Source organism: the organism of the source record quoted next, unplaced genomic scaffold, assembly GCF_019419815.1.
Source record: "Pyrus x bretschneideri cultivar Hongxiangsu unplaced genomic scaffold, Pyrus_bretschneideri_v1 Contig23, whole genome shotgun sequence".
NCBI classification, from domain to species: Eukaryota; Viridiplantae; Streptophyta; class Magnoliopsida; order Rosales; family Rosaceae; genus Pyrus; species Pyrus x bretschneideri.
Window position 1 is genome coordinate 6,369,121 of NW_025999535.1, and position 15,880 is coordinate 6,385,000.

At 36.6% G+C, this 15,880-nt stretch overlaps 3 protein-coding genes and 1 non-coding gene across 5 annotated transcripts; 3 read left to right on the forward strand and 1 right to left on the reverse strand.

Moving 5' to 3' along the window:
• The first annotated feature begins 788 nt into the window (after window positions 1-788).
• LOC103935045 (pentatricopeptide repeat-containing protein At4g04790, mitochondrial) lies at window positions 789-9,979 on the forward strand. Of its 2 annotated transcripts, none has more exons than XM_009344814.3 (16): window positions 789-1,075; window positions 1,396-1,440; window positions 1,895-2,521; window positions 3,196-3,375; window positions 3,563-3,627; window positions 4,231-4,338; window positions 4,528-4,641; window positions 5,282-5,377; window positions 5,552-5,650; window positions 5,844-5,963; window positions 6,992-7,096; window positions 8,330-8,494; window positions 8,567-8,694; window positions 8,861-8,939; window positions 9,293-9,510; window positions 9,637-9,979. In XM_009344814.3, exons 1-16 carry the CDS (start codon window positions 844-846, stop codon window positions 9,788-9,790), a joined length of 2,535 nt encoding a protein of 844 aa, XP_009343089.1. In that variant the 5' UTR covers window positions 789-843; the 3' UTR covers window positions 9,791-9,979. The 2 variants fall into 2 exon arrangements, with proteins under 2 accessions (XP_009343089.1, XP_009343088.1); XM_009344813.3 differs by having other exon boundaries at window positions 790-1,075; window positions 1,393-1,440.
• A 329-nt stretch (window positions 9,980-10,308) lies between these two features.
• LOC103935044 lies at window positions 10,309-11,235 on the reverse strand. The gene has a single exon (XM_009344812.3). The coding sequence runs from the start codon at window positions 11,160-11,162 to the stop codon at window positions 10,506-10,508; it is 657 nt and encodes a 218-aa protein (XP_009343087.2). The 5' UTR covers window positions 11,163-11,235; the 3' UTR covers window positions 10,309-10,505.
• Window positions 11,236-12,656: 1,421 nt separating this feature from the next.
• Window positions 12,657-15,350, forward strand: LOC103948758 (polyubiquitin). The gene is made up of 2 exons (XM_009359822.3): window positions 12,657-12,815; window positions 14,060-15,350. Exon 2 carries the CDS (start codon window positions 14,060-14,062, stop codon window positions 15,203-15,205), a length of 1,146 nt encoding a protein of 381 aa, XP_009358097.1. The 5' UTR covers window positions 12,657-12,815; the 3' UTR covers window positions 15,206-15,350.
• On the forward strand, window positions 13,113-13,238 carry LOC125478152. The gene has a single exon (XR_007258912.1). It is a non-coding gene; the product is annotated as a small nucleolar RNA SNORD14 (small nucleolar RNA).
• Window positions 15,351-15,880: the final 530 nt, after the last annotated feature.

A 15,880-nucleotide genomic window follows, 5' to 3' on the forward strand; every position in this document is an offset into this window, starting at 1 on the left:
AATTTAATTTCACACAATTAAATTTTACTATTTTTTTCAAAGCCTTATTTACATATAATCCTAACATATATCTAATTAAAAATAAAAATAAAAACTTTATACACCTATATTCTCTATCACTCTCTTCCTCTCTCTCATTCTATTTCAAAAACAAAAATAAAATTTTTTGGTGTTTGTTTTTTTAAAACCTCACCTACATGTAACTCTAATATATTTTTAATTAACAAAAAAAAAAAAAAACACTTCTCACTCCTACATCCTCTATCACTCTCTTCCTCTCTCCTTCTATTTCAAAAACAAAAAATAAAAAATTTTCTCACACACTTTGTGTGTACTCATATGCTAGTTTTTATTATATTAACATATAAGATGTTGAGTTTCCATACATAGATTTTGAGTTTGAAATTCCTGCCTTTCTTAAGTTATTTAACTAGTTACGATCTGCGTAATCTAATATCCCATTGAATAAAATGTTGATTCCGCTAAATGTCCCGAAATCAAAATTCTGCCTCCTACCTTAATAGTAATAAAATTAGAAAAAATAATAAATTTGCCGTTTAGTACTATAGTATAATGATACTCCTTATCATTCGTGGGTAAGATGTCTTATATTCGATTTTTGTTAAAAACGAATTTAAATCATATTGTTGTTAGGTTATTGGAAACTAAGTTCACATTCTCACTTAATAATAATGGATAGAAGTTTTTTTTATTTTTATACAAAATTTAATTAAATTTTTAAGAAAAGAGAGGAGGACCTATGTAATTAAATACCCAGTATGCAGCGAGGGAGGGAGGGAGAGAGAGAGAGAGAGAGAGAGAGGGAAATTAATCAGAAGTCAGATGCCAGCCTCCTCCAACGCCAAGAGCTTAAGCTCTATTTTCCGCGGCGCCATCAAATCCAAACCCCCCGCCATACCTCTATCCTCCCCCGCCGAGGACGCCACCCTCAAGCACTTCGTCTCCACCCTTGACCCCATTTCTCAGCGCTTCACCGCCTCCAACAAGCCACCCTCCGACCTCAACGCTCCTTCTGCGCTCGCCGCCTTGAATTTGGACTCGCCTTCCTCTCCCGGTACGGCATTACCTCTTTGTTTGGTTGGTTAGAAAATGTGGGAAAAAAGTGATGAAATGGGAAATGGAATTCTGGGTCTTTTGTGTTGTTTTGGTTTATGCGTAGTGAAGAACTCGCCCAAAAGAAAGATAAATGGTTTTGTTAATTTGGTTCAGATGGATAAAGGGTTTTCCTTTCTTTGTCTAATTGTTTTTGCAAAGAATAAATAGGTTACTTTTCCTTTGTTTTCTTACTATTCAATTAGATTGGATGTAGTAGAATTTAAGTAATGTAGTATTGGTTGATGTTTTGTTTTGAGCTTTTGTGTTTGACTGCAGAAGATTCGCCGAACGGACTGCCTCAGGATATATTTTCGATATTAGACGGTATGTGCGTGTTAATTTTGTTGTGAAAATCCTAATACATTTATACACTAGGTTGGTGAGTTTATTGTTTTGCAGTGTAGTTCTTTTTTTCTCTTCAGTGAGAAACCGTCATAAGTCGGCACTTTAATTCACGTATATAGATACAGTGCATTATTGCGTTTAAGTAATGAGTCAGAGGGAAATTTTCTGCTGAGTGAAATTTCAGAAGAATTTCGTGGTGAACTTAAACTTTGATGGTAAGAGGGAGATTCAAATTTCTCAGATTCATTCTTTTGATTGGTTAGCATTTAATGATTCCCTTTAGGCTCTGTTACCTTCTTGTAATAACTAACCTCTATTCTGTAATAACATGACTGTTTTTAGCCATATACTATGTGTCATTGTTATTTTATTTTTTCCCTGAGGTTTTCTTGTTGACGGATTGTTATAGCCGTGTGATCTGTTCCTTTTTCAGGCGGTACTTCTGCAAATTCTCTTGATATCCAGGGAACAGAAGGTGAGACATTTAAGGAAAATACATTGCTCTTACCATTTTATCCTGAGGTATCTCATGGTGCAATATCATTACGTCGCAAAGAAGTCACTCGTGAAAGGAAGCAAAAGTGGACTTTCGGTAGCGGTCAGGTTAATCGTTTTGGTCGGTTAGTTGACATGTGTGCCAACAAGCTAGGGACACACACCACTCTTCAGGTTTTTGGTAAATTGGGACGAGAAACTGGCGTGAAAGAATATAATTCATTGATTAAAATTTGCATAGAGAGGGCTAGGAGTAGTACGGATGAAGATGTTGGAGTAGAACAGTTTCACATGGCTTATCGAATTTTTAAAGCAATGAAGGAACAGGGTTTTCCGCTGGAGGAAGAAACGTATGGCCAATTACTTGCATATCTAATTGACATGGGTATGATAAAGGAATTTCAATATTTCTGTGGAGTTATCAAAGCTGGAAACCCTAGTTCAGTTGGCAGATTAGGATACTACGAGATGCTGTTATGGATCAGTGTCGACGATGAGGAAAAAATTCAAGAGCTCTCTAATTACATTGTAAGTGATGATGCAGGAAAGGAGTCCAATTTACAAGGTAATCGTTACATTGGTAGTGATGATTAGTTATTCTAATTGTCTGGACATCTTAAGTTTTTCTGAAACAATATATTTATTGCTGGGTCATGTTTTGTTACAATTCTGTTTGACATCACTTGCAAGCTAGGATGATTTATTGTTAATCAATATGCATAATTGTACCAAAAAGAACCTTGTCACTCCTTTTTTTGTAACATATTGGGCAAAATACCTTGTTGAAACTGTGTAGATGTTTATGTGTTTGAGAACTAATGGTGCTTGGGCACTTGGAAATAGATCTCTTTTGTAAATTTTGGTCTACTGACTCTTTGGCAGGTTTTTGAATAATGGGTGTTTTACTGACTAAAGAGAATGGAAAATGAAAATAAAATACAAAAGAATGTCTTAAAAACCTTTCATTGATGTGAATGACACCATCAGTTTGGACTTAGACACCAACTGATTGTAAAAATTCTATATGCCACTAACAGTTTCAAATTCAGTGTGGATTAGATAAAAGTCTATGGAGAAATTAACTTATGGAACATGTCCAGCATGGATATGCATATCCCAATGATGATATTATGAAATCAGATGCTGGTATTTTCAGCACATCATGGCGTTTTTGTGACCATGACACTGCTCTTGAGATTGGCATCAATGAAAGTCTTACTGTTTTAACTCATGTTGCAGAGAATTATCTTTTGGCACTTTGTGAAAGTGACCGGACAAAGGAGATATTGCAGCTGTTGGAAAGGATGGACGTAACCAAAATCTCATCTCTGCCTTTTGTGGATAGTATCTTTAGATGCTTAGGAAGGCAACTACTGAATTCCTTCGCAGAGAAGTTTCTTCTGGAATTTAAAGCCTGTGGTATGTTCATGATATTTTAAAGCCACTGGTATTTGCATTCCCATTTAAAATCTCTTGTGCTGGAAAAACAGTTGGCAACTTATTATAATTTGGAGAAAAAATATTAGAGTGAGCGTTCCATTGGTTCCACAGTATCTATGCGATGAAATCCTTATATACACTTGATTTCTTTTTGCTAAAATTGCAGACTCTGCTGCAGAGAAGATTACAAGCTTCATCTACAGTTATGTTGTTGGCATTCCAAATTTAGCGGTGAGGAACTTCTCATGAATGCTACTGGTAATTTCTCAAGTCGACAATTATAAGAGGCAATTCTGCTTCTCACGCAGTTTGCTTCTATCTAAAAGCTGTACACATGTTTTTAATAAAAAAAAATACATAAATACTTTGTTATTTGCATTAGTTTTTGGGCTGTAGTGTAGCAATACTTCCAAAGTCAAAGGATGTCACTAGATGTTTTATTACTTGAAGTTTGTTGGGGTATAAGCCTTTTGGGATTCAAATTATTATGAGAATTCTAATTGTTACTTAAAACACATAATATTAAATCTCGGGTACAACCAATCCCACAAGAGAATGATCTAGTGGTGATACTTGAGCAAACTGAGGGGATGGAGGTTTAGATCTGCTGCTGATGGACATGATATGAGTGGTGTTATGGGTTTGGAGTTTGCCGAATAGGGGGACTCGAATTGGGTTTTGGTTTATGACTTTTCTTTGTATCGGGCAGGGAATCAGATTTCATTTTTTATTACTTGAAGTTTGCATGATCCATTAATTACAGAAAAACTTTATTTTTTTACTCAATATTTCTATTGAGAGTGTTGTGTTTACACTAATTATCAATTGTTGAAGGTTGAGGATGTCATTTCAGAATTCAAAAAATGGCACAAGAAATTGGAGGTGACACCTTCCTCTGCGTCATATGAGAAGCTTATCATGTACTGTTGTGATTCACTTAAGGTATGTTTGATATGCTGGCTTAAGAGATGTAGCAATTGAGATTCATTATTTATCCTTCCATATATTCTTATATGTTGGAAAATGAATATCTTGCTTTCTACTTTACACCATAAAGCTATCTTTTCTATTTCTTTTGCCGGCTTAGAGATTGCTTTAACATTGATTATTTGTCCCTTTATTTCTATATAGGTGCATGTTGCTCTTGAACTGGTTAATGAGATGTGTGAACTGGGGTTGACCTTTTCGATTGAGGCAGTACACCCCATTTTACGTGCTAGTGACGAGAGCTGTGATTTTAATTTGGTATGATGCACTATGCTGTACATATTTTTCAACCCTTGAATTGTATGACCTTTGTTATTTTTCTTGCCCTTCAATGTGAAGAGACTTGCTATAAATCGCACGTGGGTGCTGTCTATATTATGGCGTGCACATATGCTAGAAATTGTAATGGTTGGAAGAACCTTAGTGAAAAGCAGAAGAATATATAGGATTGATGTAGTTGCAGAAAATGTGGGTTAGAAATACAGGTCTCACTGCGTCATTGGGGTGGGGTACATGGTCGGAAAATTTACCAATCGAAATGGCTGGAAGGGACCATTAATCTCTGCATGCAATGTGCATACGGGGTCAAATTACACAGAAATTAGACAGAATTCTCAATTTGAACAGAGATTGGTATGATTTAAAAAGAGTTGGAACCATAGTAGTTACATTGAAATATGATCCATGATAATGACTTTGTAAAGTTGACCAAATAATGACCTAAGTGTTGACCCTTTTGATACCATGAATAATTTGGTGGTTTGCGATGTTTTCTTGTATTTCCAGGTCGAATAATCTCTTTTTCATTTTTGTGCATGCTACTGAGTTTCACATTCAGTTATTTTCAAGGGATGACTTGTATGATTTTCTGATATTTGTCTGCTTGCCGCATGTCCAGGTGCACAAAATCTATTCATTGATTTACCAGTACAAATTAGAGCCAAACTGCGAAACTTTCAGGTGTATGATAAGTTTGTACGTGAAAATGAAGGATGTAAGTTTTATATGGTTTCCCTTTGTGTTACTGTGCACACTTGCATGTCTAAGTTTTCATTTTCTGTTGCTTTTTGCCTAATATTTGTATTTTTACTTTCCAATAACATGGAAGTTGAACCACTATTATCAACAAGACCCCAATTTCAGTTATTGTATCTCTTTACTTTTGCAGTATGAAGGTGCTTATAGCTTGTTGAGAGACGTGGAGGAAATGAATTTGACACCCACTACTAACATGTACAATGCTATAATGGGCGGATTTTTCCGAGAGGTAACGTTCTTTTTCATGTGCTTTTCTTTCTTTCTTCCAGCTGTATAAAACTAAGCCCGCTTTTTCAAACAATTACTATGATATTCAACATGAATTTTTTTTTTTTAAGCTTCAGTAATGATTTGTTCTATTTTTAGTTTTCAATGAATTTGTGGCTGAAAGTTGAAACTTTGTTTCCTTGAATACCTTGCAGAAGAACATTTATGGTGGGTTGAGGGTTCTCCAACAAATGAAAGCAGCAAATGTCAAACCAGATTCCGGGACATTCAGCTATCTAATTACCAACTGTAACTCTGAGAAGGATATTAACAAGGTAACCTGGAGTGATAACTCGTTCATTTCATTGGAAAGCTTGTACAGGAATGGGAATTGCTCTCATTCTCCTGATTGTCCCAGAATGGAGTTTATACTAATCTTTTCGGTTGTCTATCATTCATCCCTTAACTGCACTCTACAACAAAAAAAAAAAAAAAAAAAAAGGAAATTGTCATCTGAACATGAACCATATAGCCCATAGATTTCAAACTTGTTTTCCATCATTTCAAAAAAAAAAAAAAAAAAAAAAAAAAAAAGAAAAAAAAAAAAGAAAAGGAAATTGTCATCTGAACATGAACCATATAGCCATAGATTTCAAACTTGTTTTCCATCATTTCCTTTTTATGTTTTGTTAGTTCAGCACTGCAATATAGTTTGAGGAACACCATAGTAGTGGTATGGGGCTCCGGTGCAGGTTTAATGTCAGTCTGTACCTGTAGATTATTCAAATGTGTAGCAAGGGACAAGGTAGTGTCCATTGACCATGTCCACAACAAGGGCTGAGAAAATTTTAAAGAACTGAAAATGGGGGGAGGTTGTCGACGTGGTGTTGGATCCTTTGGATCTCGTGAGGGTGTAACTAATTGGGGCTGGGCATTTAGGTTTCTGAGGACAAAAAAGCTGGCCCAACTTGAGAGTGACCGACAGGAATATCAAAATCATTCTTGGACACATTTCTCTTCTGAATCGCAGACAAACAGGGGGAAAAGTATTGAATTGTTTTTCTTTTTCAATTGACACTCCTAGATTGGTAAAATGGTATCTGCTCTAAATTACATTCCAAGGAATTAAAACACCATCCTCCCCGTTGTTCTATTCTACCTCTTTAAGGGAATTGGTTTCAGTCAACTAAGGTCATTTCTTTCTAGTTTTATTTCTTTTACTACCGAGCCAAACATCACATCTTGATGGAATGGCATTCCCCATTCCTGATTTGAGTGCCAGCCAAATAACCGACGCCTGATTCAATTTGCTTATAATTTATGAGTGAGTTTAAAAGTTGCTGATCTGAATATCTACTTATAGTATTATGAAGAAATGAAGCAGTCTGGAATTCAATTTACCAAGCAAATTTTCATGGCACTAATACATGCATATGCAGCTTGTGGGCAGTTTGAAAAGGCCAAACAGGTACATATTCATTTCGCAATTTCTTACCTTATGATCCAAGATTAGAGAAGACTATACAATCTGTGATTATCTGTGCATGTTGGGGCAATTGGTGCATATCACTGAAGAACTTATGTTACAGTTTATTATTGAATGTGACTTCATTACATCAGTTTTCTTTTATTTGTCTGCTTGTCGTCTACCATCAATAGTCTATCATATCGACACAATGCTTATTTAGTGATGCAATTACTATTTAAAGCAGCGACCAAATCCATTTTTTATTCCTTGGGAAAATATAAATAACCATAAACATTCGGAGTCTGCAGCCAGTCCTAAACGTTTTGAATCTTTTTATTGGCATAATTTGTTATTGCCTGATTAAAACAAACAGAATGGTGGCCTGCCTCCTAGAATTTAATTATTTTCAGCAACATTAAAAAATGGAAATTCTTTTAAAGAGTGGGGGAAACTGAAGGGTTTTTTTATTTATTTTTATTTTTTTTTATTGATTTATTTTATATTTAAATTTTAATCAGTGTTCTAAAATCGTAGTTTTGATACTCGCCATGGCTTTTTTTGGGCGGGGTTATAGAAAAAACCTCTGCCCAGCCAGACTAGAAGGCATAAGGTTGGTGCAAGGTTTTATAACCTTCTTGGCCACTTGGACTTATCAGATTTTCTTTGTCCTTTTTTTCTTATATTTTTAAATGTTAAAATAATTGTGAATTTTTTTTTTTTTTCAAAACATTACAAGGCTCAATGGATAAAACAGGTCATGAAGAATAACAATGGATATTTATTTTACAAAGTATTATATTGTGTGTGTGTGTGTGTGTGTAAGGTTATAATAATTTTAAGTACTGTGAGGCTATCGATCAGGCTAGGCAATTTATGCAACGACTTGTCTTTGCCCTTGCCGTTTAGAACATTGATTTGAATAACCATATGGTTCCTATTAATACTGTAAATCTCATTTATATTTGCTTCCTATTAGTGCCTCATTTATTTCCCTGCCATATTGTGTTGCAGTCATACACAATATTTGCCTGGTATTCTAGCTTTTAGCATTCTCCTGCTCATGAACTGTTTATATTGTTCCATTATACCAGAGTAGAATCTACAAGTCTATAGCAGAAGTTCTAGGTTTCTTTGTCGAAATAATTTTTTAACACATTACAGCTTTTCAAGGTATTTGCTTGGCTGAGATATGAATGGTTTCTGGTGATCTCATTAATACACGTTCTATGGTAGGTACTCTTGGATAATGGGATTCCAGTAAAGAGCTTGAATGAAATTAAAAGCGTGCTTATCCACACCCTCGCATCACGTGGGCAATTGTGTGATGCATTTAATATATATGAAGAGATGAAGCAAGCTGGATGCAGTGTAGAGCCGAAAGCTGTTATAAGTCTTATTGTGAGTTCCTAAATTAGTGCTTGAGTTCTTTGTCTTGTCAAAACATCTAACATTTTGTTGTTTATCTTTTAGGAGCACTCTCAATCTGATGAAGAATTCAGCAAATTATGCTCTCTACTTGATGAATTAGATGATCCAGACTACTGGCTTGAGGGTTGCGTGAGAACTATCTCACATTGTGTTCGGAACAAGCATTTAAGGTCTGTTCATACTTAATATCACAGCTACGTTGAGAATATAAAACCCCACGTTAGTTATTCTAGCCTCGCATTCAATTTGGTTTGTTGGATGCTCCAACTTTAATAGTTTTCATTCAATTGATTTGTTGACAACTCCTAGTTGCTTATTTCCATCTCTTTTATTTAGATCTGCCGTCAGTTTGATCAAGCAGTTCAGGGATAAAATCTGTACTGACGAATTAGCTCTAGATGTAATTTTTGATCAGGTTTGTTCTCATTCTCACATCTTATGTGTGAATCTAATTTTGGTAGCTTCATTGTAATTATGTTAATTTATCTCTCTTCCTCTAGGGCGGTCAAACTTTTACAGATCGGTGTAACTCTTTAAGAATCTATTTCCTTTCTGAACTTATAACATATTTCCTTCCTTTCTTTTATCTAGGTTCCTTTATCTTTTCTAGTTAACTTTGCAGACGTTTTTGGCGTTTTCTTCTTGTTTACTGAATGTAATATATCTATTCAAATGTCTGTTCTCTGATAGTCTGGGACATGACATCCTTGCAGTATGTTGTTTAAACTGACGATGCGTACTTTGTGCCTTTCCATCCCAAATTTGTAGGTATTTTCCTTAATTGCAGAGTTAGAGCCTACATATTTGCAGTTGGGATTGGACTTGCTTCATGCTATGAAGAATGAGCTTGGCATCACACCTTCACGAAAATGTCTTGATTTTCTTCTCCACGCTTGTGGTAATGCCAAAGATCTGAAAAATGCCCGACTAATTTGGAAAGAATACGAAGCTACTGGCCTGCCTTACAACACTTTAAGTTTTTTAAGGTGAATAATCCTGCTGCTTGGGAATTTTAATTTTTTGTTTTGTTTTGTCTCTTGCTCAAACACCTTGCTTTCTTGTATTGGAAATGATTTTGTAACAACTGGGTTTCAAACTCGGAATGCTTGCAGGATGTATCAAGCCCTTTTGGCTGGAGGGGACCGCAAGGCTGCGAGAACTTTGCGTGGTAAAATGCCTAAAGATGATCCTCATGTTCGCTATATCATTCAAGCATGTAAAACAGCATACTCAGAACCGAAGAGTAGAAAGAAAAAGAAGAAATAAGATGGATGAATGCATCCTTGACATATGTAACCACTGTTGCCCCTGGTAGAACGGCCCAAGGTGAGATAAAAAGTTCCATTGGGGACGCTATCAGCGGTGTGTAAACACATTGAGCCGTGTGCTGGGATAATTCTCACTTGTGTAACTTGTATATATTCGTTCAATGTTATTCAATTTACACTGGTTCCTTAAGACTTCTGGCTTTACGCGGTTCATGTTGGCTGTAGAATCTGCTCTTGCGTTTTCATTGTTTGGTTTGCTGGACAGATTTTAAACGACATTACCGGGGTTCAAATCCCTGCTGAATTGTGGAACTGAAGATCTAGCCATCAGGGTGTTTCAGCAGGCCAGTTCTCATGCATTGCCTTCTCTAAAGATGTTTTACAATCCTTACGATCTTATCCGTCATAATGTATGTGTTTCTACAACATTAGCGGCGCTTATGGACGGCAAAAGCTTGGTTGCAACCGGGAGCATCATCTTCTTTCTATATCTCTCCTCATGTGTCACACAAAAGAGACATAAGGAGATGTACACCCGGTTACAACAGGTTTGTTCTACAACGTTACATGAACATTCCCTTGCAAGTTTTTCTCCGTTCTTCGCGATATACCAAGTTACAGATCTCGAATTCGGGGAAAAAAAAATTTCATTTGCTCAATTTCTACCAAATGTACAATCCAGAAATATTCAAAAAAAAAAAAAAAAAAAAAAATCAGAAAGACAAAGCAACAAGTATAGCTTGCCTGCACCTTGCCTTAGCCTGCTCAAGCCTCTCGTTCAAAGTCTCTTCCTTGACAGCAGCTTTTACCATAACCATGTCCATCTCTATCAACCTCAAAACCCTAAACAGCTCAGTCACCATTCTGTCCTCCACTTTGCCTTCGTCTCTCAACACTTGCGCTTCCTCTCTCGCTCTCTCAGCCACGATCTCCCCCACTTTTAGCAACAGTTCAGCGGAGCCATATTCTTTTCCCATCAGGTCCTCTAACTTCTCCAAGAAGTCAGCTATGACGTACCCTATCGGCTTCTCTAGCTTTATCTCTTTGGTTCTCTTCCAACCTATCTCGAAGTTGGGGGGTTCCGGCTTTGCGAGGCCGGTTTCTGACCTGCTCCTGTCTCGGGTGATGTCGGATTTTCTTCGCTTTTCGACGGGGAATGTCTCGGCGCTGGTGGTGGTTTCGGAGTCTGGACTTGGGAAGTCAGGTTGAGTAGGGTTTGGAGTGGCGCATGTGGTGGTGGACAAGTGTTTCCTGGGTGGTCTATGGATGGAAAGGTGGGAGGGGGCTGCGGTGGCTTGGGTTGGGAGGTGGTTTAGTGGTGGGTGGGGAGGATTATGAGTTGAGAGGAATTGTGGGAAGATGGAAGCCATGCCTAATGCTTACGCTTTCAGTTGGCAAGTGGAAGGAAACCAAACTAGGAGCTTGGAAGGGGATAAGGCCGTTTGTCCGTTGTTACAATGTAAGGCAATTAGTCACGTGCCACTACAGTATATATTGGCATTCTAAGAAAAATACATTAGTGAAGTGTGTAGAATAAGATTTTTGGAGTACTAATAACAGTTCTCTATATATATGTACTTTTCTTTTTTGTTTGTTTGTTTAATTTCTCTGGTAATTTTTGAAAATGAAATATGAGATCTTCACATCTCTCTCCTTTTGTACATCTCTTGCTCTTTCTTTGTATCATTTCAATTCAAAGATAAGAAGCACATATGAGGTTAGCCAACTTGGTTAAAGCTACGTGTTTCCCCTTCAGTACCTAAGTTTGAATTTCTCTCCCAGTAATCTATATTAATTTAGTCAAAAATATTGCTTGTATAAAATAAAATAACATCGATGAAGGGACTTAGAATTTGAGAGTAACAGATTGATGAAATGATCTTAATTTTTGTGTATTGACCCCAAATTGAATTGTTTGGGATTCAGAAGTGAAATAAATTATTTTATCTGCTAACGGTAAACAAATTAGCGTATTACAAAATTATGCACCTATTTCCACAAGGGAAGTGTTATTGGCACTCCAAAAATCTCATTTTACACTCCTCACAAGTATATTTTTCTTTCCAAATGTAGAAAGTTTGGAGTGTAGAATGAGATTTTTGAAGTGCCGATAACAATTCCCTTCCACAATTGTAGATTGCAGTATTAAATTCTCAAGTACAAAATCCATGTAAAAAAAGTCAGAAAAATGGATATTATTAGTGTGATCAACCCTATGCACACAAGTACGAATCTTTCTCTTATAAATTTAGTGTATTTACTAATTATTATATAGTTTGTTAAAAAGTGTATTTTTGAAAGAAAAAAAAAGAAAATATTAAGAAGTAAAAGAAATTATTTTATCTACTAACGGTAAACAAATTAGCGTATTACAAAATTATGCGCCTATTTCCACAATTGTAGACTGCAGTATTAAATTCTCAAGTACGAATCTTTCTCTTATAAATTTAATGTATTTACTAATTATTATATCGTTTGTTAAAAAGTATATTTTGAAAAAAAAAAAAAAACCATCTGGCTATTTTTTTTTTTTTAAACAAACGATATTAGCTATATTAGAGAGAAGGTGATGGACTTAGTCTTATAATGGGCTAGTAATAATGTAGTTCAAATTCGTCATTGACGAGAATCAAACCCAAGATATCTTATTTACAAGTGAAGAAGAATACTATTAGATTGTGATACTAAGTGGTGACTATCTGGATAAATTAAAGAAAAGAAATTAAATTCTCAAATGCAAAATCCATGTATAAAAAATTCAGAAAAAGGTATATTATTTTTGGTTAATTCATTTATGCACAGGTACAGGGATACTAAACTTGGCATCCAAGATTTTTTTCCCAACAAGTGGCGGAAATTCATTGGATGGGTCCTCAAAGGATTCCCTGATAAAGTCGGTAATCGCTCCTATAAAAACACGGTTGCCTGCCTCGCAAATCCTCCATCGTTCAGAATTCGTGGAACAATCAGAGACACGCCAATTCCTTCAACCTCTTAAACTTCTCTCTCGCTTTTCCTCCAAGGTTCGTATTCTTGCGATTCTTTTTTTTTTCTTTTTTTTTCCTGTGATTTTTTATTTGCGGATGAAAAATTTAATTTATTGTTGCTATTAATCTAGATCTGATTGAAATTGCTTAGACTCCGTATATCTGAAGAATTTTTTTCTATTTAATTTTGTTTGTTGGCCGAGTCAGATTACTGATCGTTGTTGGATGGAATTAGGTTAATTTTGTTAAACATTCGTTAGGGTTTTGTTGATTTTGATTATGCTGTTGTGAATTTGTGATTTTTTTTAATTAAATTGTGTTTGGCATATATATTATCGATGATGACGAAATCTAAGGCTTGTTTCTCAAGAACATTCGCAGTGGCCGCCTAAGAGCTTTCGCCTTTCGCCGGGCTTGAGAGCTAGTGCTGCTTTTATCCTTCCTTGGATGTCTGAGATTATGTTAAAGTTTAAAGTGAATCCGTTGCGGGTCTATTACTACAAGGGTTTTGTGTTGATTTAGATATAGAAATATATCGGATGGAATTTTTGGTTTTTGTTTGTATTTTTTAATTGCTTTTGTGCCTACTTGTTTTTGCTCAATTGTTTAGTGCTGGATGAAATTGTTAGTACGTTGCTAATAATCAAATTTGAAATAATCTCTTTAGAATATGCAACGTTTTTGAAACAATTTTTGTTGAGAAGATAATGCTGATGTGATTCGAGAATCATACTCCTAAAGCATTTCCTAGGATTTTCTGGGTATTGATTCTGCTGATTTGATTTGAGGTACTAATACTATGAATTTTTATTATTCGAATTGTGTTAATCATAGATTCATATGTTATATCTATGATGACAACACCTAGGGCTTGTTTCTCTAGAACATGTGCAATGGCCGCCTAAGAACTTTCGCCTTTACCCAGGCTCGAGAGCCTAATGCAGCTTTATTCTTCCTCGGATGTTTGAGATTTGTTTAAATTTAAGGCTACTTTGTTCTGAGTCTGTTAGTATGGGCATTGTGTTGATTTGGATCTTAAAATTATCATATGGAATTTTTTTATTTGCTTCTCCAATTTACTGTTGTTTTAGTGATTCTAGTTTTTTATGCTTGCGTATTGGGTATTAATCAAATTTGAAAGGAACTATCTAGAATCTTCAACATCTGTATGAAATCATTTTTGTTGATTTAATATTTGTGTGATTACATCAATTATATTTGGATATCCAGTTTTGCCTTAAGAATGAAAACTGATCGATAGGGATGTTTTGTGTGAACAGATGCAGATCTTTGTGAAAACCCTCACAGGCAAGACCATCACCCTCGAGGTTGAAAGCTCTGACACTATTGATAATGTCAAAGCCAAGATCCAAGACAAGGAGGGCATTCCCCCAGACCAGCAAAGGCTGATCTTTGCTGGCAAGCAGCTTGAGGATGGCCGCACCCTTGCCGACTACAACATACAGAAGGAGTCCACCCTCCACCTGGTGCTTCGTCTCCGTGGTGGCATGCAAATATTTGTTAAGACCCTCACCGGAAAAACCATCACTTTGGAGGTTGAGAGCTCTGACACGATTGATAATGTCAAGGCCAAGATCCAAGACAAAGAGGGTATCCCACCAGACCAGCAGAGGCTGATCTTTGCTGGCAAGCAGCTTGAGGACGGCCGCACCCTCGCTGACTACAACATCCAGAAGGAGTCTACCCTTCACTTGGTTCTCCGTCTTCGTGGTGGTATGCAAATCTTTGTCAAGACCCTTACCGGTAAGACAATCACCTTGGAAGTTGAAAGCTCGGATACCATTGATAATGTTAAGGCAAAGATCCAGGATAAGGAGGGCATTCCCCCGGACCAGCAGAGGCTCATCTTCGCTGGTAAGCAGCTTGAAGATGGTCGCACGCTTGCTGATTATAACATTCAAAAGGAATCGACTCTCCACTTGGTGCTCCGATTGCGTGGTGGTATGCAAATCTTTGTGAAGACCTTGACTGGGAAAACCATTACCCTGGAAGTTGAAAGTTCTGATACAATTGATAATGTGAAGGCCAAAATCCAGGACAAGGAGGGCATTCCCCCAGACCAACAAAGGTTGATCTTTGCAGGCAAGCAGCTCGAGGATGGAAGGACACTTGCTGACTACAACATTCAAAAGGAGTCCACTCTGCACTTGGTGCTTCGTCTGCGTGGTGGGATGCAGATCTTTGTGAAGACATTGACTGGGAAGACAATAACATTGGAAGTAGAGAGTTCTGATACCATTGATAATGTGAAGGCAAAGATCCAGGACAAGGAGGGCATTCCTCCGGACCAGCAGAGGCTCATCTTTGCCGGTAAGCAGCTGGAGGACGGGAGGACCCTTGCGGATTACAACATCCAAAAGGAGTCTACCCTTCACCTTGTCCTTCGCCTCCGTGGTGGTTTCTGAATTCTGAATAATGCTTGTGATCTCATCCTGCACTGAACATTGAACAGTTTCCTTTTCGGTTTTGGATTTTCGTATTCGTAAGTTGGCCAATGGATGAGTCACCCTAAAACTATTTAGTTAATGAATAAATGTACTTTTATGTGCATATGCTTGGTTTCTGGTTGCAACATACAGAAGATGCTTTGTTATATTCTTTCAAGTAGTTCGCTGCTTGTCTTTTCCATTGTGCACTTCGTTAAAACGATTTGTGGGCAAAGCTTTCACGTCTATGTATCATTGACATTGACACGGAATGCTAATGTGGTGTAGTGTGATAATGAGACATTATTAAATGGTGGTAGCTGTAGTACTATATCGACAACGTTCTAGCTCAAATCCGATTGGAAGAAAGAGAGAGCGAATGAGAAGATCTCCACAAGCACAAGTCCAAGAAGACCAATTAATTTGAGTTTTTGGGAGTAGGTATGAGGTATCCCTAGTCTCCCATTTAGGCCAATGATAGGTCGTTTCGAAGAGAATAGGAGTTGAACAAAAGGCATTGCGTTGATATTTTAAACATCGTTTGTTAGTCAGAATTTTACGAATTTTCAGATAATTTTGTTTCTTTTTTTATTTTAATTTATCTATGGAGCTAGTGTTTGGGAGTATTTAAACATCTGTGATCCGACTTCATGA